This window comes from Calidris pugnax, unplaced genomic scaffold, assembly GCF_001431845.1.
Source record: "Calidris pugnax isolate Ruff unplaced genomic scaffold, ASM143184v1 scaffold27, whole genome shotgun sequence".
NCBI classification, from domain to species: Eukaryota; Metazoa; Chordata; class Aves; order Charadriiformes; family Scolopacidae; genus Calidris; species Calidris pugnax.
In genome coordinates, this window is record NW_015090893.1 from 17,507,839 (window position 1) to 17,532,984 (window position 25,146).

At 42.6% G+C, this 25,146-nt stretch overlaps 1 protein-coding gene across 2 annotated transcripts in view; it reads right to left on the reverse strand.

Moving 5' to 3' along the window:
* Positions 1-25,146, reverse strand: part of RAPGEF6 (Rap guanine nucleotide exchange factor 6) — a 130,851-nt gene that overhangs the window by 45,423 nt on the left and 60,282 nt on the right. For both annotated transcript variants that reach the window (XM_014948103.1, XM_014948102.1), the window contains exon 7: positions 5,764-5,895. In XM_014948103.1, the coding sequence (XP_014803589.1) occupies positions 5,764-5,895 (132 nt within the window). The remainder of the gene's footprint in view (positions 1-5,763; positions 5,896-25,146) is intronic.

Sequence of the window (25,146 nt, forward strand, 5' to 3'; positions counted from 1 at the left end):
TGACACAGGAAAAACAAAACAAAGCAGATTGACTGGCTAAAATGAAAGACATTTGATCTAATTTTTAATGTTGGCATTAAAACATGGATTTGAATCCCGTAGTAGAGCAAGCATGTCAAGTGCTGTATATAAACTGGGGGAGGAGGAGGTAAGGATGACTATTCTTTCCTCTATTCTCATTTTATAGCATTTATTCTTTCTTGCTCATTCATGTAAATAAAATGGGGGGTTTTTTTCCACAATTCTAGAGTGTGTATTATGTTTACTCTTTCTTGCTCATTCATGTAAACAAAATGTTGGTTTTTTTTTTTTCCACAATTCTAGAGTGTGTATTATTAACAAAATAATAACGTAATTCAGTCATGCCATTGGTTACCCAAGGCCTGCAGACACACTTCTGGTGCCATCAATAGATGGCAACACAGACACCACACCGAGCAAACCCACCAAGCAACGGTGAAAGAGAAAGCAACACTGGCAACAAAAAGCAGAGTCGCACAGGAATCGTTTGCAATAATTCCTTATGTAAAGTTTAAATGATGTAATTGCATGAAAATAACTTTCCAAACAGATGGAAGGGGGGGAAGAAGTAGTATCAAATTTTCAATTTCCATAGAGTAGTTGCTCAACCACTTCTTTTTTTTTTTCCCAGTTTAAGCCAGCATGCAAATCATTTTGCTGTTCAAGTTCAAAAACTTGAACAACAAGATGTGTCACTGAGAAGTAGAAGGCAATTATATAAAGACTTGCAGAAAAATGAGTTTCTTTTTAAATGAACACGTTTACAATACTCGCTTTGACTTTGAAAGAAATCCTTGAGATTTTACAAAAACACTGATGACAAACTAATGCAGCAAACACTCTGCGTGTTCACAAAACCTCCAAAATAAAGGATGGGTCTGGTCCAACCTGTCTTTGAGCACTCCCAGTGATGGGGCAGCCAGAAGTTCTCTGGGCAACCTGTTCCAGTGGCTCAGCATCCTCATTATAAAGAATTTCTTCCTTATATCCAAGCAAAATCTACCCTTTTGCAGTTTAAAACCATTGCCCTTTGCCCTGTCACTATAGGCCCTGGTACAAAGTCTTCTGGCTTTTCCAGAGAGATGGACAGTCCCTCAGCTTCTCCAACAGCAGCTCCCTCAGGACCCTGGGATGCACTTCCTTGGGTCCCATGGACTTTTGTACGTTCAGTTTCTTCAGGGGGTCTCAAACCTGATCTTCTCTAACCATGGGAAGGACTTCATTCCCCCAGTCCCCACCTTGAGAGAAGTGGGAAGGGTGACTACCACTGGAAAGTGAGCTAAAAATTCAATGAGTACCTGAGCCTCCTCCATGTCACTAGTTCTCCTGTTTTATTTATGGAGGGAAGTAAGTTTTCTTCAATCTTCTTTTTCCTGACCAACATATCTGTAGGAGCTCTTCTTGTTATTCTTCACATCCCTTGCCAAATCCAGCTCCAACTGGGCCTTACTCTTCCTGACCCCCACCCTACACATCCCTATATTCCTCCCAGGACACACCTCCCTGGTTCCACTATACCCATTTCCTTCTTGTGCTTTAGCTTGACCAGGAGGGTCCTCCCCCAGCCATGCTGCTCTCCTGCCTCCCTTGCCTCATAAAAAACAATACTTATTTTAAGTGATTTAATCACAGCAGACTGTCTGCCTCCCTCTTCCTACATGCTCCGTGTTGATCGGTTAATGCAAGCCCAGCCCTTCCACAGACGAGCAGCATTTATTTCCTTCTTTCACTAGACAGAAAAATACTGGGGTTTAGGTATAACCTTGGACCTTTGGGCTTGTCCTCGTTTTAATAATTAGCCAGCAACCCTAGGAAATAAGGTTTAAATGATTTAACATAAATGTTTCTTTCAGAGTAGGATAACGATGCACAGAGGGTTAAATCTGTTTTCTATTACATCACTTTACTGGCTTCTGTAGCTCACATTAACAGGTTTGGAATGAAGCCCAAGTGCAAATTGTGCTTGGAGAGTCTCAGCAGCACACGATCAGTACAGCATTTTATTCAAGGACTTTTCTAGCATTTCTTCATCTCAACAGCCACAATTTATTCCAACTTTTCCAGGCTGACTACAGTACTAACACCCACTTTTGATAACCTCAATTTAAGAGAACAAAACTGAGGCTAAAGGTTCTACAGAAAAGTGATGGTTTAAAATTTCCATTGTATATCCTATATAGGACAACAAACAAATCTTCTCTCTTTTTTTTTTTTTGATAAATAATTTGATCAAGCCTTGAAATAAGAGATGGTCTCCAAACCATGTGCCAAAGATGAGGTGCAGATGGTTGACAAAGGGTTGGCAGTAGGGCAGCGCGATGACCCAGCTGGTTCCCTTCTCAAATATCAAAAAATCTTCTTCACAGAAACATTTATCAACTATTCATTTACAAAATGAAATCAGAAGCTCCAATCCTGAAATCCTACACAAATATGGACATTGAGGATTGGGTCTACAGGGCAAGAATTCTCTCTGGAGAAGGCAGCAGGGACAGACCGAAATGGTGAGTGTCAGAGATCAGATGGAAAATTAACACCAGTCAAAGCATACGTTTGCTATTTTAAAATCATACTATTATTACTCTATTTATAGCACTGCAAATTTTGCCAATTAACATGTTTGAGCCACGTTTGCCAAACGTTGATCACAGAGGTGTCCTGTGCTGGCCTACCCTTTGGAAGCCAAAGACGTAAGATCTGACCCTTGGAAAGCTTTGGCGATGACGATAGACATCCCACTACAATTTGTGTCAGAAACACACACAGACAGGAAAAATAAGAAGTATTAAATATGCCTCAAAGATCTCCTGTGCCATAATAACTTCATATAATAACATATTTTAGAGCTTGTGATTCCTGATGTGACCTGCTGTTAAAAGCAAGGTTTCTTTCCCCTTTCCCTTGTGTCAATTCTTTCAGGGGAAAAATGTCCAGACCTTTTTTCAGAATTGATAGAAAAATCCTCAGGAAGGCCCATTCCCCAATGCATATTTTATAGATAATCCATTTTCATATCAAAACCTTAACCACAATTGGAATTATTGCTGGGCAATAACGTTGCTGCCCACAAATGCTATAAACTGTCAGAATGAGAAACGAAAGATTTATTATTTTTTTTAAAAAATTGAGAAAGAGAGAAACTTTAAGCACATCACTGACAGAACTCAACAGGTAAGAAAAGAACAGACACAAATTGGTTGGTCGTTGAGAGAACAGCACTGCAAACTATTGATAGAGGCAATTAATTCATTATAGCTTAATGAGACCTGACCCACCTCCACCCCTACGTCTGCCTAAACACCACAGAAATTAAGCACAGTCAGAAATGGGTTGAATGAAAAAATTTTAAAAATTATTAAGAAAAATCCACTTTAAGCAAATTAAGGAAGTTGTTTTAAACTTGTGAATAATAAGAAGGGAATAACTTACTTTTTTCCTGTATTAAAAAAAAAAAAAAATGTCTGCAGTCCAACAGAAAAACAACTGTTCCCCAGGATTCCAAGCAAGTTGGACTTTGCAAAACATACATTTAGACATTTGACCACATAGAGACTGAGAGCTCCAACAGGGAGCAGTAACGGCACAGGAGAAGGGAGAAAAACATCTTCATAAATTTATTTTCATTAAGTTTCTGCAACTAAGTGAGGGTTTAATACACACTGTGCTCCCAGCAGCACCTGCAGACGGGGCTCCTTTTCTGCTGATCCCTCCTCAGGCGTTATGTTCAGTGTCTCCTGTTCATCATCCTGGCCCGAGAGGCAGCAGGAACAAGTGAAACCTCATTTCAACACTATCGATGAGCATAGTGTGCATGGATTAATGGAAAACCTTTCCAAATCTTAAAAAAAAATCCATTTGGTTCTATTATTCTTAATATTTTCATGTTTTGGAATTCAGTTTGCACTACCTAAGGTAAAAATTAATGTTAAGATGCCATTAATTCAAAAGGTCATTTCAAGGCCACATTAATCAAAATTAGTCAAAAATGCTCTTCCTCTGCTGACACTAATGCTGCTCCTCGAGAGTTTGGCATGTAATAGACATGAAGCTGACTGCAAAAGCAAAGCATCGTTTTCCAAGTACTTTATGTATTTTAATGTACCAAAAACGCTTTCAGCTACTGAGCCAGTACGTTAGACTCAAAAAGTAGGTTTATTGTGTATTAAAGAGATTCTCTGCCTCCATAATATCACGATGAATATCGGGGAAAATACATTTCTTTTTCTTTTTGATTTCAAACTCTTTGTCTCTGCCGGCAAATTCCCAGGGTCCCTGCTCCCCGCAGGATGCAAAACCAAGCTCTTGTCACTGACAAGGAGATTCCTACCTGAAAAGTCCTCAACTCCTCCAAATTAATGGAAAATCTGCAGTGATTTTCACATTAATAAATTAACAATACCTCAGGGCACAAAAATACATTTCACCAATGGTTATTTGCTCTGGTGCATATAAACACGCTACTCCATTACTTCATTTATTTATAGAATTCTTATTTGTTTAACAATTATGCTCTTTTGGCATTTTCTGAAGAGTAGACATAAGGCATTTCAAATGCAATTAACCACACATGACAGAGTATTCACTCGTTACTGGAATTCCATTTTCTTTATCAATAATATGCTTTAAGTGCTTTTCACTTAGAGCAATCTCTCCAAGCTGCTCAGGCAGACGATGGTCAGGAGAAGTCTCCATCAGCATCCTGACACAGGAGATGTTAAGGTACAATATACAGACTAGTTCTGGTGACTCTGACTAATGAAAATCAATTCTGTTGAATCAGTAAATTTAAAAAATAGAAAAAATTAAGATACAGAACAAAATCTTCCAGCACTGCCTCTCAGAAATCAGAATATTTAGAAGCATTTTGAAAAGACTCCCAGGGCTGCACAGACTCCTGACCTAGTCAGGAGCAAGCAAATCTAAAGTAGTAGTAAGGTAATAGATTAAATAGAAAAGAAAAAAAAAAGCATAAAGGCACTTAATGTTCTAAAAGGATAATGTTCTAAAAGCTTTTAATGCTTTATTGTTAAAGTTACCTAGCAATACATTGCTGTAAATAAGTTATCACTAATTTCTGTATAGTGTATAGAAATGGTACCCAGACAGCACCCAAGGGAACGGGTGTCCAAAATGAACTTACACCTACGTCGTGCCCAAGAGTTGCTACAAACCCAGGATTGTAGTGAGGTTTCAACTTAAAAGTGGGAAAACTGTGCAATTACTGATCCAGACAAACCCAAAATGAGCAGCCTCATCAACCAGAATGAAAAAAATCCCCAAAACCACCTCTGCAATTTGACACGAGACAGGGAACTCAGTAAGTGTGTTATCTGTAAACAAACGGGAGCTCTCCCTGGATTTCAGTCAACTTCTGCTCTCGGCAACACTACCATTTCTCCAGTCAGTCGGTGCAGAGAGTGCATCTATTACCCAGCTTTTGTTTGCAGAAACAGAACATCTGTTATTAACAATAAATACAAATAATCAAGGAAGGTATTTGAAACACAAGAATGATTTCATGAAATTTGTTCCATTACTGAAAGAAGGAAAAACATGCCATAAATCACCGAATGTGACACCTAAAAGCAACAAGTTGGTTTGCCTTCTGTGAGGCTGCAGAGGTGGCAAATCACAGGAGGAACACAGGGCAACACGGAGGCATCCAGAGGGCAAGTCTTGGACAAAGGGCCACAGGTTTTGTTTAACATCAAGGAAGGAAAAAAGAAAGAAATGCAATTTTACCTGGTAAATATCCGACAGGCTGCTGCTCCCCGAGTCGCTGGCGATGCTACAGCCCGACTGGCTGGAGGGGACATGAGTCACCTGAGGATGAGGATTGTCGGTGAGATGCATCTTGGTAAGATCAGCTGGAAGCTGTAAATAAAAGGGATTTGGGGAAAGGCAGGAAAGAGAGAGGAAAAAAGATGTGTAAGTCTGATTTGAAGACCAAGTTATTCATACAACTTTTGTTAGACATTCGAATATCCACCTGCAACTTGACGTAGGTTTTGTGAAAAAGCCAATTTAGACTAAGCTTGGCCAATCGCTTTCAGATTTTATGCAAATGATAAAAATGATGCGCCTTTCTATAACACAAAGGTGAACCCTCTTCACAGCTCCCGGACATGCACCAGCAGGACCAAGAACACCCAAAATAACAAACAGCTGAGTGCGGCCAAAGAGCCCCCAGTCTCCAGCATCAGCTCACGCTGCAATCCCCTGGGAAGCAGGAGTCCTGCTTATCAATTCAATTCATGCCTTCGGTCAAGAATAACCTTTAGAAAACATCAATACAGAACAAAAAGTAATGTAATCTACATAAAAGTTTTGGTCCATAAAATGCCTTGAATTTTCTTTAAGGAAATGAGTACACAGAAAGAATATTATGCATTTTTGGTCCATGGATGTACAATAGCACTTCTGTTCCATAAATCTCTCTGTAAATAAACACACTTATATAAATTTATAAATTTTAGTGCAGGACCAAAGCCCACAAACATGCTGTTTCTACTGAAAAAAGTAAAAATCAGTAGTAGGCTTTTGCAGAACCAGAGGCACACAGAATACTATCAACTAACCAGTCCTTTACTTCAGCTGCTTATTAATTCTGCTACACACACTTCTACTATTTTTAAATTTATACTCAACTATACGGAAAGAACACTGTAGCAGTGAATCATAGATTCCGTGATAAAACGTATAGACTTTTACCATTTATATATGATAAATTCTATATACTATTCCTTCAAAAGGCATTCTAATACAGAAAAAAAAGTCCAAAACTTCTCTGACAGCATGAAGTACCATGAGCAAAAGGTTTCTTCTGCAAAACAAAATTCCCCATGTCACGTCAGCCCCTAGATACTCAGTCCTATGCATTAAAAGATAATATTGTACGAAAAACAGTGATCCAATATCAACTTTATAAATACTGGCTAAACTTTTAAGAAATGGAAAGCAGGTTCTTTATTTGGAATTACATTTTAACGGCCACATTTGGAAAAGCACACGGGAGAAGCATTCAGCCAAATACCTGTTCACATATTTTCTGAAACCTCATTTGGAAAAGCACACAGGAAAAGCATTCGAGCAAATACCTGTTCACATATTTTCTGAAACCTTAAATAGGTCTCTCCAAACCTCCTTTATTTCCAGAAAAAAAGCACCTCTGGCACATGGAACATAAAATTTTGATAATCAAAATTGTTATGTGGAACATGGGGATGTCTCATCCCCCATTGCTGCTCAAACAGACCATCCTCTGGGCTCTAAAAACCAGCACAGATCCTTCTTGTAAAGTAACTCTGGGAACTGAAAGACTACAAAAGTATTTTTCACTATCCTAACAATAGGTCTCTCCAAACCTCCTTTATTTCCAGAAAAAAAGCACCTCTGGCACATGGAACATAAAATTTTGATAATCAAAATTGTTATGTGGAACATGGGGATGTCTCATCCCCCATTGCTGCTCAAACAGACCATCCTCTGGGCTCTAAAAACCAGCACAGATCCTTCTTGTAAAGTAACTCTGGGAACTGAAAGACTACAAAAGTATTTTTCACTATCCTAATATTTACATTATTCTAGTTGTGTATACATTTTACTTACAAAAAGAAAGTATAAAACACCTAGCCTGTAAATTAAGATTTACGTTCACATGTATTTGGAAAAGGAGAAAGTTTGAAAACTGGGAGATTGCTAAAACTTTCACAAACTGCCATAAAAAAACCCCATCCAAGCAGTAGGTATAAAATAGAGAACTTGATCCAAATACAAAGGAAACACAACACTTTGAAGCCTATGTTTAGCCACAAAAAAAAAAAAAAAAAAAAAAAAGTTTTCCAGGCTGGAAGAAAAAAAAAAATATCTATTTTCAGGCTTTGAGAAGAGCAGAAAGGTCACACCACTGAGCTGGCAAAATTCAATCCAGTGGCCAAGAGGCGGCTCACGACCTGTCAGCGGGAGGGGAACGAGCTGATGGACCCCCAGGTGTGACCTCTCCAACAACACCAAACACAAGTACAGAAGCGAAGCAGAAAGCGGAGATTTAGTTCTGGTCTGGGGCACTTGCTGGGTACTTTTAAAATCCAAATTAATCCTTCTACAGTACACTTTTCTGTACCGAGTACAGAAAAGCACTGTCCATGTACTGCTGCTAAGGGACACCAGGGACAGAATAGCCAACGGAGGTGTGGACACTAATTAAAACACTGGTATTTCAACGATGCTGACAGCAGTGCTGATATCTGGTGAGAAGTGGTGGAGTCACCACCCCTGGTGGTATCTAAAAGATGGGAAGATACAGTGCTTCCAGATACGGTTTAGTGGTGGTTTTTGTCAGCGTTGGGCTGATGGTTGGACTCAAGGACCTGAAAGGTCCCTTCGACAGCGGTGCCGATGATCTGGTGAGAAGTGGTGGAGTCACCACCCCTGGTGGTATCTAAAAGATGGGAAGATACAGTGCTTCCAGATACGGTTTAGTGGTGGTTTTTGTCAGCGTTGGGCTGATGGTTGGACTCAAGGACCTGAAAGGTCCCTTCCAACCTGGACAACTCTATGATTCTACAATATTCCCTGGCTGTCCCCATCTGCTGCCGGTGCCGCAGGGTGACACTGCTCCTCCTGGAGTGTCACACATCAGCTGGCTCCTCCACAAACACAGAGCAGAGCTTTTGGCCATGTGAAGAGAGAGGCACCCACGGCATGGTTTCCAGGGAGGGTGACACCCAGAGCAAGCCAGAACTCGCTAACAACTTGCTAGGCAGAGCTGCTGGCAGGCACTGGTATGCTGGAGGTCAGTGTCACCAAAAAATTAGGAGTTTTAGTAAATTACAGATCAAATCAACCCATATAGATTCATTACCCCCAGCCTGTCCCACCTTTATAACCTCCCCATTCCAACTCCCAGCTCGGCTTCCATCAGATTGCGTCCCATCCATGAGCAAGTCCTGCGCTGACGGTGATAACATGGGCACGAGGAAATCTAATTTAAGCTCCCTGCTATCCAGATTCATGATGGTCTTCAAACTTTCAAAACAGACGAGTAGAACCAAGAGTAGAACCAATTCCATGGGATTTCCCAGGAGCACAAGGGCAGATGCCTGCTTTTTACCAAAAATCGGTGCTACTGAAGCCTGTTCTGGCTCAAAGACAGTGACACACACACAGATACACGCTGTCCCATACAGTTTTTCTTCCCTAATTTAATTTAAATTTCAAGATTCTTGTGATGAAGGTTGTTCTCTATAGGTAGGTCAAGAAGCACTGCTGGAACGAGCCATGGCTCTCAAAATAAAAGAACAAAAAAAGTCCTGTATGTACTTTATATGGGTCAATTCCCCCACACACACACCGAAGGGGAACTCAAACCATTTCTTATCAACTCCTTAATCACTGCTCTTCACTCCCATTCATTTCCATCACCTGTAAAGCACATGGCCATCTACGATGCTCCTGTCGGACTCCGCAATACATTCTTGTAAAAGACATTTAATGCAGGTTAGATGCAAGGAAAGACCACAATATCTCTTTAAATTTGAGAAAGAGATAAGGTTTATTTGAGACAAGCGACCATTAAAGTGCTGCTTGCCACTCTACTCAATCTCCCCAAATAAATCACAGCTTCTGTCTTTTCTATGGCGTTTTTATGACCCAAACTGATTGTTCCTTCTTTCCAAGCTCACCAGGCAGCACTGCACGGATGGGGTGTTTCTGGAACAACGTGACAGTTACCACGGGAAGGACTTCACTGGACGTGGTTGTGAAGTAGCCAGAAGTGCTGGGACATCATCTGAACTACTGGGGAATAATCTTCACTAATTACTTGACTGTGATTTTTTTGTGGGAGAAACTCAGAAACGGTTGTCTTGAAAAATATTTTTTCAAGATGCACTTCCAGTATCTTGAGAAATTATGTGTTAAGGAAAGAAGTTCAAAATAGCCACGTTTGAGGCTTTCAGGTGCAGACGTACACACCTGCAGTATCTTCTGTCTGGCTGTGAGCTCCAGCAGCCACAGACAGGAAAACCCCGAACATCCCTGAAATCCTGATAAACACTCACTGCAGAAACAGATCACTTACTTGCCACTTTAAACCATAACAATTACATTTTTTCAGGAGAAGGGACAATCTGGCATTGGAATCTGAGCGCGTCCGAGCTGCTGGCACAGGCGGTCCCTGCAGCGGTGCCAGCACATCCTTGTGACTGACCTTTCCCAACAAAGCGATATTTAGCACCAAACCCCCCGCTGAAAATGCCACACTGCGGTTCAGAGCTGTAAGTGAAAGGAAGTTAAGAAAAATAGAAGTTCTGCTCTGCACAGCCACCTCCAGCTCTGCCCTCCCACAGAGTCGGGAAAATACAGACGGTGATTACACTGAGAAAACCTGCATCAACAAGGGGAATTTTAAAGAGATATTGCAAATTGCAATAGGAGGAAAGGAAAGAAAATCCACAAAATCCTTCAGAAGCTCATCCTAATGGAAGTGTCAGTCTATCTTGCCACAGAAACAGCAGCAGGGTCCAGCCCTTGCACTCACTGGGACACAGCCCAGGATGGCTCACCAAGCCGCAGCGCTGGGGAGTGGGGAGGGAATCACAGAATGGTTTTAGTTGGAAGGGACCTTAAAGATCACCAAGTCCAATCCCCTGCCCTGGGCAGGGACACCTCCCACCAGACCAGGTCGCTCAAAGCCCCATCCAACCTGGCCTTGAACCCCTCCTGGGATGGGGCATCCATCCACGGGCAAGAAGACACAAAAGCGTAAAAGCCAGTTCTGAGTAAGAGTTAATAAAAATGACGTGCATGAAATACTCAACTCTACCCACAACAACCCTGAAAACACCCACAGGGTGAAGGCTCCACGAGGCCCACCAGCAGCTTGGCTTCTGCTACCGATTTCATGTGCAGCCACTCAGCACCAAAGCCAGGGGCAGCAGAACTCCTGCTGCTGGACCAGAGACACCCCAAAACCACAACTCAACCAGAGAGACCCCAAAACCTCCAGAAGACCCAAAACCATCCTTTCTCCTATTACACAAGACAACGCAGAAACTGTCACTGCGTCCCATTTGACCCCATTTCAAACTATCAAAGTTTCAAGACACCCAGTTTGAGGAGTCTGATAACCAAAGACTGACCAAGACCACAAAAACTGCCTTGCTACTAGAACACAAGGGCATGAGCAAATATTTCCCAATTAACACTAATTTTCTAAATGAATACTTAATCTAGCTTTCCAATAGTATTTCTATCTAAACCTATGGCAACACACGCTATACAAGAAGTGATTTGCCAACTTTCTCCAAGTCTTATGTCTGCAATTTTGAAATTAATTGGAATAGAAATTGTGATCCATGGTGTATCTCACCAGCCAAGAGGGCATTTCTACAGGCCCAAGCCGAGTGCGTCTGCACTGACATTTACTTCCTACGTAAATACCATTTACTGCCCACAGTGAAGTCACACAGAATACTCGGGAATTAAATTAAAAGCTAATTTTGGTGTAACAGATTGCTGACATTGCACATGCCCTGTATGACAGAGCGAATGACGTGACCTTTGATGGGATGACCCCCGATGAAGCCTCCTGAGAAGCTAACTAAAGCTAAAGACACCAAAGACACTAAAAATCACTGTCAGCCTGAGCACAACTTTCCTTTACGTGCTCCCTGGGAAGGTTTTGCTAAAAATTAGGGCTATAGAAAAGTGATTGCAGAGTTTATACAGAGAGAAAGCCATCACAGAAGTTATGTCATAGAAGAGCTAAACAGACTTTTCTCTTTCTATTCCCCATTCTTTCCAGGGAAAGGGATGAGAACCTCTTTCGGCACAGAGACCATGCTCTTCATGCTGTATTTCCTACATGACTAACTTTTGGATTTGCTGGTAAATTTCCCCTATGGAAAAGTCACATCTCTGCCTTTTTGTGGCACAAGATTTGAAAATAAATATCAGTGTTTCCTGGCACAGGTTGGATAATTGAAAAACACAGGCTGAAAAGGCAGAGACAACAGAATTCACAAAATAGTTTTGACAGACGGACACAAGACCTGTGAATTATCTTCTTTTTTATATGTAAAAGAAGCTTCACCATTGTGTTTCAACCTGCAGTAAATGGCAGGTTTATTAAACATATTCAGAAACACCCTGCAATGAGGGCAGTGGCCCAAGGACACATCATCACAAACCAAATTGCTAAAGGCAGCACAGTCTGCATAATTCTCCCGGTGTGTAGTGTCCATTACAAATTCAAATTAATGGGAGGAAAATGGGGAATAAGGATGCCAAAGTTTTGCCTCATTCTTTATTTGATACTCCTTGATAGCAAAGTTTTTCATCAGTTTTCCTCAGTCCCCATATGGATGTTTACAACCGATCGATCTAGTCTGGACGCAGCAGGAGCATCAGCCTGGGAGGGAACAGTCTGTCCTTTTACAGTCTGGGTAAGCAAATTTTCTGTCCTTGGTTTTACAGATTGTCAGTAACCTTATACCTTATTTGCTTTTCTGAAGTTCCCTGAAACGTTGCCAGCAAGAGTAATATTCAGAAACAACACAGGGTTTATATCCATCCACCACCCGAGGATGAGCACGGTCCTCTCCATCCCTGTCAAACCACCAGCCGCCCCATCCACCGCTACTAACAGCTCTCCAGCTCCAAACCCAACCACCCCCATTTTAAGGCACGTGTATTTGTTATTTTATTTATTGCTTGAGGTTTTTCCATTAAGACGTTTTCACTCCTTTAAGCCGGAGCCCATTAACACCCCCTTGGAGAGTTAACTGTGATGACACTCGGTCACCTCTGAGCTTCAGGAATCGCTCCCACTCAGCCTCCATCACACCCAAGGGGTTTAAGGAGAGCTATTTTCCTTTCTCAGATGATACAGAAAGTCTAGACTGTTACAAACAGCCATTTAAAAAAAAAAAAAAAAAAAAAAAAAGAGACATGTTTCCCTTTAGGTTTAAAAATTAAACAAAATTGCCAAACTAAAAATACCACTTGATCAAAGAGCTGAACAGGACCCTCTGCCAGCTCCCCCCTCTCCTTTCAGTGACTATGTCCTTCCATTCCCTTCATCTGCCTTGTTCTCTTTGATGCCCTTATCTCAAAATCCTTCCTACAGTCAATATTAGAATGAAATAGCTCTGCCCACATTTCTTCCTTTTAATTCCCATTTGCACTTCCAGTGTTTGGATTCCCCCCTGGGATTTTTCCTCTTTTCTTTGCAATCCCACATAAATAGTTGGGTGATTTCCTACAAACCAGACCCCACCAGCGCCGGAGAAAGCTTTGTCTGGGGAGCTGGAGGGTGGGATGGGTGTCCTACACGGCTTGTTGAAGAACACCTTCACTCCAGAGGCTGGTGAGGGCTTGAACACATCATCCCATCACGGTCCTGGCCTTTGGAGCACATCCCAAGCTCTACTTTGCCTCCAACTTGAGCAAACTCTGTGTTTTAGCATCTTATCTGCCAGCTGTTTTGATGGTCTCACTCTGTGCCCGCGATTCCATCATCAATTCGTTCATTTTTACAAGATAACTGATTTCTCTAATTAGTTCTATTTTTTTCCTTCTACAACCTACTGAAACGAGAGCAGGGATGCTTCCTCCCACTGACAGGCAGGCAGTCTCTCACCAAGCAAACCTCCCTGTATCCCACTTTTTGCTCTCATCCATCCTATTCATTCCAGCTAAAAAAAAAATCTCTCAGATTTTTTTTCTTGGCATCAGGGAGTAAATTATTTTAATCATCTCATATATTTTGCCAGTAAAATAAAAAGAAACTACCAAAACCCACTAGATTTCTCTGAAGTTTTGTAAATTTTTCATTAGCCCTTTTTCCCAAGGATTTCTATAAGTTAATTCTGGTTTAATGTTCACCTTTTACATACAAGCCACGGTTCTGCTCCAGTTTAGAAACACGTAAGTTTTAAAATACACTTAGAGCTGTGTTAATGGGCGAGGAGAGAGTTGTTCCTCCGAGGCAGACAAAGAGCCCACTTAGGTGGCCGCAGAGCGGGTAAGACGAGCCCAGCGAATTACCCATGCTGACATCAGTCCTCAGCAAACTTAATGCAAGCAAAAACATTTCCTCCTTGAAGACCCCAGATGGCAAAAAAAAAAGATTTCTTCAGATTTTTTAAAGAGCAGCAGCAATGACGCCTTTCTTTTTTTTTAGTTTTTAAAGGCAACTGATGGATCAAATATTTTCCCAAAAGGTCGAGATAAAATCCTTCAATAACGTAATGCAGAAGAAAACGGTGCCTCTCCAGCCATACCAACTTCAGACCATTTTCTTTTTTAAAACACACTTAAGATGGGCTCGCTGACAATATCTATTTCAACACTTGTTTCAATCCCTCAGCTGCAGTACACGCTGACTCCAGCTATTATTAGTGCTACAGACACAAATCTCAAAGAAATAAGGACCAAGTTGACACCGTTCACGACAGCCTTGCAGCGCCCCAAAAAACCATCCTTGTAGTATTCCTAAAATAACCCCAGGCTTACAAAAAAAAAAAATCAACCCAAAAAACCCACCACAACAAAAAAAACATCTAAAGAATTAAAAAGCCCTAGAGGCTGTTCTATGCCTCCGGCAGCCAAGAGCTTCTTGGTCTTCATGGCTCCTACAGCGTGTAGAAAATAAAATCCTCTGAAGTATTACGTTTCCTTAGTTACAATAAGGTGACGTGAGGACAGAATTTTGAACTAAATTCTGGTGTTGCCTTAAACCACACATGTAATGCAATTTTAATTTGGTTTTCCTATGTCTAAATTATAGATTACTGCTATGTCTTAACTCACGATAAGGCTAAGAGTCTGGCACGCAAATATCTCTGCTTTGGAGGAGAAGTGGGGATGTCAGCCGTGAGAACTCACCTGTGAAAAAATGTACTGGTATTGATGAGGAACCCATAATATTGGGAACATCCAGTATGTAAATATAAGTTGAGTTTTTTTACAACCATCAATTAATACAGATCAACCCTTCTCTGGTCTATTCACAGCATAACATTTTTAAAATGTCAAATTTGTGTTTTGTCATCATGAAAATGTAACAGGAATGTTCAAAAGGACCTCTTTTCAGTGCCAGGGTTCATCAAATTTTGCTGTTTGCTCTCACCACTAAAAACTGATACATCACAAGATTAAGAAGAGCCTTGTCTAAATAATCACAGCCGAAAACAAGCTGTGACAGCGGCGAGTGAGAGGGATGAGTTCTGCAAAGAGCTGAAGTTTCAGAAGTCATTAAAAGTGGGGAGCCACGGGGGTGACAGCAGCCCCACGTCTGGGGAGCTCCCATCCCCAGCCAGTACCACAGGGCACGTGGAACTCCGTGTCTACAGCCTCCTTCATCACCACTGAATAATTTATAAACTCTTAGATACACTGATTGGTAAAACACCCTGGTGATGATGGTCCCTCTCCACACATCCTTGGGCTGCTACAACCTCACCTCACCGTAGTGACACACAGGTGAGTGTGGTACCTCTAAAGAGCTGCAGAATGAGGCCCTCGGACCCTGTACGTGAGGAGAAAAACCAAAGGAGCACCAATCTTCCATCTCCATTTTCCTTCTCTATTCACAAAGAAATGCATTCGTGGAAGTGCGAGGAGTGAAACAGGGTGGTCCCGAACCCGGCTGTGGCTGGAAGCAGAATTGTAGCAAATATTTAAACAAAGCAGGTTTAAAACAAACACAGTCCAGGAGGAAATAAATGATCAGATAGGCGTTTATTTGCATATTACGAGCCAATTTCCGATAAAAACAATGCCTCAGGAAGAAACTTTTACTGTTGAAAAGGAGTACGATGCATTTAACCCCAATGTACCATATACAGGAATACAAGAAAATCCAAGCTTTCTAGAGTAAATGGCCACACAGCTCATATTCAACCACTTTAATCTTAATAAACTATCATACAAAAAGTACATTTAAAACATATCCTGCAAGTTGTTACAAAAAAGAGAGCTAAACCTCTTACTAAGTGTAAGGAAAATCATCCTCTCTTGGATTGAGCACTCACTGTTGAAGCACTTGGGGAGCACTGAGTATCCAAGATGCTCCTACAAATCAATTAAAGATGGAGAAACAAGGCATACCTTCTGTTGCAGGGGATGGAGAGGAAAAAGATCAGAAAATATGGAACAGGAGAGACCATAAATACTCTGAGAGGCTGACTGAAACTCCAAGAAATTCAAGAGAGCCAAACCATGAGAACCAATGTTTCTCATGAAGGGAAGAACCATCAGGAACCAGAAGGGAGGAGCTCCAAGGGCAATCACCTGCTGCCTGTGCCTGCAACAAACTGGGCCAGCTGGGTGCTGAGCACCCATGGGTCCCACTCTGAGCAATGATGGAGTGCTCCATACCACTGAAAATCAGGCTGGAAGCTCCAGGCATGGACAGAAAAAGACTGTAGAGAGAGGCAAGGCCAAGGAGGAGAGAAAGACGCTGTCAAAATTGACCGAGAATGAAGGATCAGTTACTCTATTTGCACTGAAAACATTTAAAATTCAAGCTAGCAGGGCTATGTTCCATATAAGTGCATTAGCAAAGACAAGGATGACACCGAATCAAATCAAGGACACACTATCCGTGGTCTGTTTTTCTTCTGAGGAGCTGAAAATAATCTTTAATTGCATGAAGGTTTCAACTCAAGATCTGGGAGATCAAACCGATGCCCCTTGGAATGAGAAGATGGTGTTACACTGATTTTAGTCACAGATAACTACAACCTGCATCATGTCCTGGTGAGAGGACAGCAGGAATAGAAATGGGACTGAAAAATGACTCCAAGACTTCTGTTATAAGCCAAACACAAACTTTCAGAGAGCAAATGTATCTTGTTATTATGCTCAGCATTATTAGATTTTATCTAAAGAGCAGAACACAGAAGCCTGGAGAAAATAAATTACTGTCTACCGGCGTAAGACAAGTTTAATGTGCACCTGGGATATTAAATGAAACTGTTTTCCTTCAGGAACAAACATTTTAGAAGCTTAGATGTTAATTCAAAAATCCTTAATTTTCTATAAAAAGCACATTATCTCCAAAAGCCTCCCTTTTTAAATCCCCTCTGTAGATACATTACCCAATTATTCCCTATTTTCCCCATCAGACCCTCCCGCTACACAAACGGGGTAACTGCGTACGCATTCCAGGCTCGGGGAATGGTTAGGATGTGCATAAAACGCCTATTACAGGAGAACCATATACATCTAAATCGTTAAGTTTAGAGCTCTCTTTCCTAGCGACTTCATAATGCCTCTACGTTTAAGAGTCTAATACCACAAAGTGCATTACAGGCAATTTAACAGACGCTGGGAAAGTTATGATGCGAATTACAAAGACGAGCAGAATCTTGCTGAGATACATTGGAAACGTTTAATTTTTTTGCTTTAAAATATTGCATCAGTAGCAGAGGAATTTCGATTAGCTTGAGCTGAACGGCTCCTGTCCTCGCAAACACGGCGTCTGCGTTAGATCTCCTCAAGACAGATGCAGAGTCCTCTACCCTCCTTCATCTTCCTCCAGAGCGGCGGTGGCTCGACAGCCGGGGCCGCTTTGATCATTGTTTTCCATGCTCCTGGCTGCTCATCCCCGTGTTTGCTGGAGGATGCATGCATCTATTTATCTCATCTTCTGCAGGGCATCTTTCCAGAACATGCACGGTTTGCACATGATGCTTCCGAGGTGGGATTCTGTCCCTGTCCTGGTACCTCCAACCACAGCTGACAGAGGAACAAGCGCCATTTCACCACGGTGACCTCTCTTGGACACGCTCCCAACTCTCAGCACCGTCTTGAGAAATACCGTTGACCTCTAGAAGAGCCTGCGTGGAAGGGTGGAACGGCTCGTCCAGCTCATCTTCGGGGGCACTGCAGAAATTCACACCATTGGGAGTTCTCTCTCTCTCTGTTTATGCTCCTTTTAGCATTTCTTTATGCAGGAAAATAGATCGCATTGATTACAGACAGCTACTCTGGCCTTTTTCCTTTCAGAAGCCAAAAGCACTGGGGTTTTTGGAGATGCGGGGTCCGTGCAGTGCCAACCAGGGAGGACACCCCTTATAATCTGAACATCTTCCAGTAGGTGCTGGAGGCCCTGAAGCTGGTCCTGCTGCGGGTCCCTCCCCAGCCAGACCGGCCTCCTCAGCCCCAGGTTCACCTTCAGAAGTGTTCTCCTCCACGTACCTTCACCAAAGCTCACCCTTCCCATTAGTCACATCAAACATGACTTCATTTGTGCTCTGATTAAATAGATGTATCATTACACCGTCACATTCAGAACAGCTACAATTACAACTGAGTCAACAGCCCATTTTCAGACTATTGTCCTACACCAGTTTAAAAGCAAGTAACTGAAAAAATTCTGGGACAGGTATCTACATGCATCTAAGAAATTTTTGAATTCAATCACTGAGAGCGCAAATGAAAAGTCAGACCTTCACTGCTCTGTGGCAAGAAATGGTTCTAGTTTCAAAATAGTATCATAAAACACTTGACGTTTTCAAGTTAAAAGTTCTAGACTTGAATATTCAAAATTCTGACACCAGTTATTTTGCTATCATCTGTATTATTATGAAGCACCTCTCACAGAAACGGACTTGTGACACAATAAAAACAAAATGGAACAAACTCAGGTGTAATTCAGCTTAATCCCACGCAGATTCTCTTCGGAGCTGCAGAACATCACAGACCAGTTTGAGAGTTGGGGGGAGTCTGCAGGAGACTTGGGGGGGTTGCAGAAGGGGGCTACAGGTGCTTTTTCTTTTGAGGTGTTAAAGATAAAAGAGCTTTTAACCATGGGCTGGAATGCAAAACCAGTTAATCAGTTTTCATCAGCCATTTAAAAAAAAAACAAAAACAAAAACCAAAACAAACCTCCCCCTCCTCAACATTTTATCCCATTTCATTTACGAATAGTAAACGGGTGAATAAATGGCCTGACTGGTGTGACAGCCATCTGCTGGGTGGCATCCACAGAGCTGACACAGGGGGCCAAAAGCCTTTATAATTTGCTTTTATATTATTATTTTACTCCCGCCAGACCTTTCCTTGAGAACTGGGTTTCATTTTGGTCATTTCTCACCACAGCCTAAACTCTACGGAAAGAGCAATCTCAGCCCAAGCACCAACGTGACTAAGCATTCCCTGCTTTTAAGCAATTATTACACCTTCAGACCTCCTTAATAAGAGCGGTGCAGGTAAACTCAGCTTAAGTAAAGTGATCCTTTCATATTTAATGTCCACAGAGGACGAAGGGAAGAAAGTCTCCATGGATGATGATACAAGAGGCCAACATTGGCCATCAGCATCTCTAAGGTGAGGACCGCAACTACCTGGTTGGGCTACAGAGGAAGAAGTCTCCATGGATGATGATACAAGAGGCCAACGTTGGCCATCAGCGTCAATAAGGTGAGGACCGCAACTACCTGGTTGGGCACAGGGAGCCCATCAGCCCTTCAAGGCAAGGAGCACCCTGATGGGGGGATGGACTCAGCACCCACAAAACAGCCAAAATTCACCCTCCCGCACACCCACGTATTTACACATTGATTTTGGCAACTGCATACAGAAACCTCAAAGCCCAGCACTTTCGCCCCCAGACACCCTGAGCTTCCAATTCCATTTTACCAGACTAAAAAACCAAAGAGGGAAACCCACCCTGCACAAGGACCCCATGCACCCAGCTGCATCCCATTCCCCGCCTTGTGCCTCCCCACACCATCACCTCATGTAGACTCTCAACTTTTTGGGACCCAAGAGCAAATTTCTTGCTCCAAAGTCAATCCCTGTCTCACGATGTCGGGTTTTGCTCACTGTCTCCAAACCTCCCTCTCGCACACAAGAAGAAAGTTGCACAATCTTTATTCTCGCCTGTATGAGCTGCACTATAAACACAAAATTGTAATAAATAATCATGTTTATACGCCTGGCCTCAGCTTTATAAGTCACCTCAGTCTTAGGTGACTAATTCTTGGCAGTAGCATTAATAAAATACCAACAACTCGGCTAATTTTCTGTCCGAGCACACCAAAGAGTAAGAGTCTGACAAACAGTGTATTTTTCTAATTTCATTAAAGGTTTTTATCTCAATAATCAAGGTGGCTTTGCCCGAACGTTCTAGATTTCATTACCTCCTTTAAAACAAACACCCCTCCCTCCCCAGTTTCACAGAAATACTGCACCTTCAGGCACACAAGATAACATGTGTCCTTTAAAGCTAATTGTAATTACATAGTTGGGCTAAATAATTAACCAATTCCACAGCGCTGCACAAAGGAACGAAGCAGTACAGCCTCCTACAGCTCGAAAACCAGAGCATCCCTGGGTCTGGAAACCAGTATGGCCAAGTTAGCAAAAAAAAAAAAAAAAAATGCAAGCAGTCATTAAAATGTCACACTTCAATAATACTTGCTTCATGTTTATAGGCTAAAAAGCAAACTTTACACTTCTCAGAAGCAAATAGCATTTTTTTTTAATACTTCTGGATGATTGTAAGCTATTTGTCTATCCAACAATTCCAAGATTTCAAGGTGTCCCCCCCACCTCCTCCCCGTTTGGAAGCGATGCCACAGGAGCAGCCCCCGGGCTGGGAGAGGTGACACTCCAGTGGCAGCACCGTTGTCAATACGTGTCACAAAAAACACAGCACAGACAAAAATCCTACTTACTTTGGAGGCCCAGGGTTGCAGGCAGTTGGCATAACATCGAACAAGAAAAGCCATTTCTTAGGCTGGGGGTGGGAAAAAAAAGTTTCCTTTCTCAAATAAAAGCCACGGAAGAAAAATACGGAGTAAAATCCCTTCTGGATTCTCTTTAAAAATCATAAACCAAAGCAGCAAATGTACATTTAGGCAACTTCTCAGGCTTGAATTTCACACTGAATTCGATTACAGCTTTCACTGTGTCTGAGGAGTTTTCAGTATTGCAGGGAGTTAGCAGCAGCAGCAGCAATTCCTAGAAAAATGTTCCAGTTTTAACAAGCACATAAATTCAAATCAAAAATGTTTCCTAGCTTTTCAAATACAAATATCCATCCGTTCCCCCGGGCGAGAGGCAGGCACCCAAAAAAGTGCTGCTAAAACGGAATCAATTCTGCAATGGATTAGAACTGCAGGTTAAAGCAACAATACATTAAGAGGTGAGATATAAATTCTTCAAATTCCTTTTTTTCTCTTCACTAAAATGCATTTACGAGTGGCTTATCTTCGGGTCCACTTTTCGGAAACTTCACCTTCGTATCGTAGATGAAATTCTGCAAAGGCTCTTCAGCATCTCAGGCGATTCAGGAATCCCACACCCTGGATATTAAAGTTTCTTCTTTATACTCTCGTCCGGCGTAACCGCAAAAAATGGAATTAGTGTCCGGATTGTAGCTCCAGGATCCGTGCTCTAACAGGTTTGCACCGTGGAATGTATTAAAAGCCTCTGCAATACAAACCCTATTCTCTTTTGCAAGCCCCCCCCCCACCCCCCACCCCTTCCTTCTCTTTTTAATGCAGTTTACAACTCTGCAGTGTTGCTTAGTATTCTAATGCATCAGGCAGACACCGGTTAATCCACGCCTAGCTTTCCCAATTAAAACCTTTCTGTAATGCACGACCAACCAGTCCGTCCATGGCCACGGCGAGACCGGCTGCCAGAGTCCTAATTCCTACTATCTTTGCTGGCTTCTCAGCAGCTCCCTCAGGAGAAGCTCCCATCGATTGGATGCTCCGCAGCAAGATGAAATATCTAATAAGGAGGAAAGAGAGTGGGAGGGGACCCGAGCTAAAAGGATGACATCACCTGGATAGAAAGCCTTTAGAAACTGCATTAGATCAATTGGCCACTGTATCTGCAGATGCAGCCAACAGAGCATCTTTATTGACCTAATATAAACACACCGATCGGGATAACAACTGCTCAGCACAACACATTATATTTTATATCATTTTAGCATCTATTAATGCATATACTCTAACTCCAGACATTTTTCTTTTTCTAAATCTTTTTTTTTTTTTAAAATTAATCTTATGTATCTACTAGCACTTTCGATAGCATTTAGGTGGATTATTTCTCATCTTCACATGCGAATTTAGCAATCGGTAAAATAAAGATCTGCAGAGATTCCCCTGCACACACAGATACACCCAGAATCAGCTCACAATAAAATAATTTCTACTTTCATGTCTGTGTGTCACACAAGAGCTTCAACATTTTTATCTCATCCTATACACTCATTAGGCGATTCCTGTCTAGAAAGAAAAGGAAATTTTCTTATGGAAAGGTGATATCCATAGTTATCATTTTAATGGTTTGAAACCATGTCAAAAGTTTTGCTGGGCGTGGTTCCCCCCCCCACACCCCGAGTTCTTTTTCTACCCCAAAATGCCTTCAATCTGCAGGAGGCAATTTAGTTTTATAATATCTGTTGGGGTTTTTTTTGCAACTAAAACCTGAAATATTTGCAAGCAGCCCTGTGTCTTGGACTGCAGCCCAGGCTGCTGGAGAGCTGCTCCGAGGAAGCACCTCCGAGATCCCCCACCTTTGAGCTGGGACCGCCACGATGCTTTCAATTCCTAGAAGGCAAAATGACTTGTGCTGCCGCAGGAGAAGGGAGGGGACCGAGGGTGCTGGCTCCGTTAAAGCCATTATTTACTGCTCTGGATCATTGACTTCATCTGCAAGAAGGGGCACTCACTGTTTGCGTCTTCCTCTCTTTGGAAGGTATTTCCATCGCCATAGATCTCATTACTCCCAGGCTGTATCAGAGGATGGTTCTCCAAAACCAAACCAGCCCTCGATGGTGATACCTCCCGTGCCAAAGAGGAGCCTCCAAGAGCGGCCTGGTGGCAGCAAGGGCCAAAAATCCCTTTTTTTCCTGTTTGTTTGCTTATCGGGCGGTTTGAGGCAATCCATAGAAAGCTCTTTTTCATCTACTGGGCCCAGGGGCACGCAGAAGACGACTCCTACATTTTGGAAGCCAAGTTGCACCAATAGGACACCCCATCCCATCTCCAACCACAGGCTCCTTCCAGCAGACATCCAGAAGTGGAATTTTTCCTGGCGTATAACCCAAGTTATGACGGGAGCTGCACCTTAACTAAGGAAAAAAAAAACCTTCCCCTAGCACTTTCCAAAACTGTTTTAAAAAAAAAATAAAATGGTATTGAGGTCTGAATTTACTTAACCTCTATCAGACAATGAGAATAATAACAGATGCAACCAGGCTTCATAAATATCACTGGGTTTAATTTGTATTTAAACACAGAAGGAAAACCAAACTTCACTCCTGCACTTGCAATATCTGCGCACTCAAAGTCTATTTGCCTTTTAAAAGCTGAAAGAAAGAATTTTAGAGGATTACTTCAGATTTTTCAAATGCACCGCACCGGCCATAGAAAGAGCTGCTTCTTTGACTGTTCCTCCGCCGCTGAACAATGGGGTAGGGATGTCAGCATCACCTTCCCCACGCCTGGACTGCATCTTTTGGAAATAATTCACTAAATATCGTATCCAGAAGCATCTTAAATATCTAATACCCTGCCACGCTGCCAAGCCTCCAGCAGCGGGGAGCAGCCAGGTCCTTTTATGCAGGGGCTACTTGCTTTCCAGTTCTCAGCAGCATCATTTAGACGGAGGAGGAAAGCAAACCCCCCCTCCCTGCCTAAAGGAAACCTCTTTCTCCGCACAGACCCCAGCCCAGGGAGGGGGGAGGCTCCTCTGCCTTTTAAACCCCCCTGCTCCATGCGGGAATTCCAACCCGCTGCAGATTTTGGGAGCCGGCCGCCGTGTATTTACAAGGGCTGTAAAAACACCAGCTCCATAGAATGGGAACAAAAATTCTATTTCCTTCTAGTTTTTTTTGCCTTTAAGTGGAGATGACATCATCGCTGCGGCCGGGCCGCCAATGAGCGCGGCGCGGGGGTCCCGGGGGGCTGCAGCCAGCGCTGCGCAGCCCTGCCCGCCCCGGGCGGGGGGAAAACCTGACCTACTTCCACATCCCCAGCTTTTGGGGCATCCCTTCCTCCTCCCTCCCCCCCATTTCTGGGGCTTTTTTTATTTTTTTAATTTTTTTTTAATTTTTTTTTTTTTTTTCTTCTAACGCATGCGTTTCTGCAGCCCCAGCTCCCTGCAGCACGATGCTGTAAGTTTTTATAAATCGTCTGTTTAAGGACAAATCTCGATACCAAAGAGACTCAGAAATGAAAAATAAATTTAAAAAAGAGCCATACAAAGGCTGCTCCCCAGCCATCACCATTGAAACACTTGTGTAGAACTGCAGCATCGGGCAGAATCACAAACAGTAAATTGCTGGTCTCATTTTAAGCCAGATTCCAAGTTTTCAGAGAATCTTAAGGAAAAAGAAATCCTTCAGTCCAAGATTTCTGAATAAAAGGTGGTCTTTGTGCCTTAAGACTGATTTCTCTCCAGGCTTGAAATACCACTCCATACATTTTTATGCATTATATTCCCTTTATCCTCCCAGAATACTATTTGGATCCTCCCGGCTGTTTAATAAATCTGCATGTTCTGATTGTCTAACAAGAGCAAGTCACTGAAAAATGGGATGTTTTTAAAAGGATAAAAAAAATGTCATCATTTAAAAGCAGGGTTAGAGCTTCCTGTGATTTAAAGCCACGGCAAAGTGAAGTTCTGAGAAGCTCCTGGCAGCAGCAGGTCCGGTCACGCAGCGCTGCCTGTTCCCCATCCATGCGAGGGAGAAGAGCCCGTCCCCGAGCCATCATGGCACTGGCAGCAATGGCAGCAGCCGCCAGCATGGCCACGAGCCCAGGGGCTTGCAGACTTCTGTCCTTTTGTCCTCGGAGCCAGGTGGCCACTGGCACATTGTCCCCTGCCACGTCCCCCGCAGCCGTGCTCAGCTCCGGGCAGGTACCCCAATTTTCTCCCCCCATTTCGAGCACAGCAAAGGCAGCAGCATCCCCCCCACCCCGGGACTGGGGAAGGGACCAGCTGCCTGGAAATCATCCCTCACTGCACACACTCGGGCAAAGATGTTCCAGGCTAAAATAATTCAGCCTTAATTCAGTTTTGCGAGCGGGAATTGCCAAACACCGCAGGTTATTTCAGAGGTTATTTCAGTATCTTTGAGTAGTTTAAATC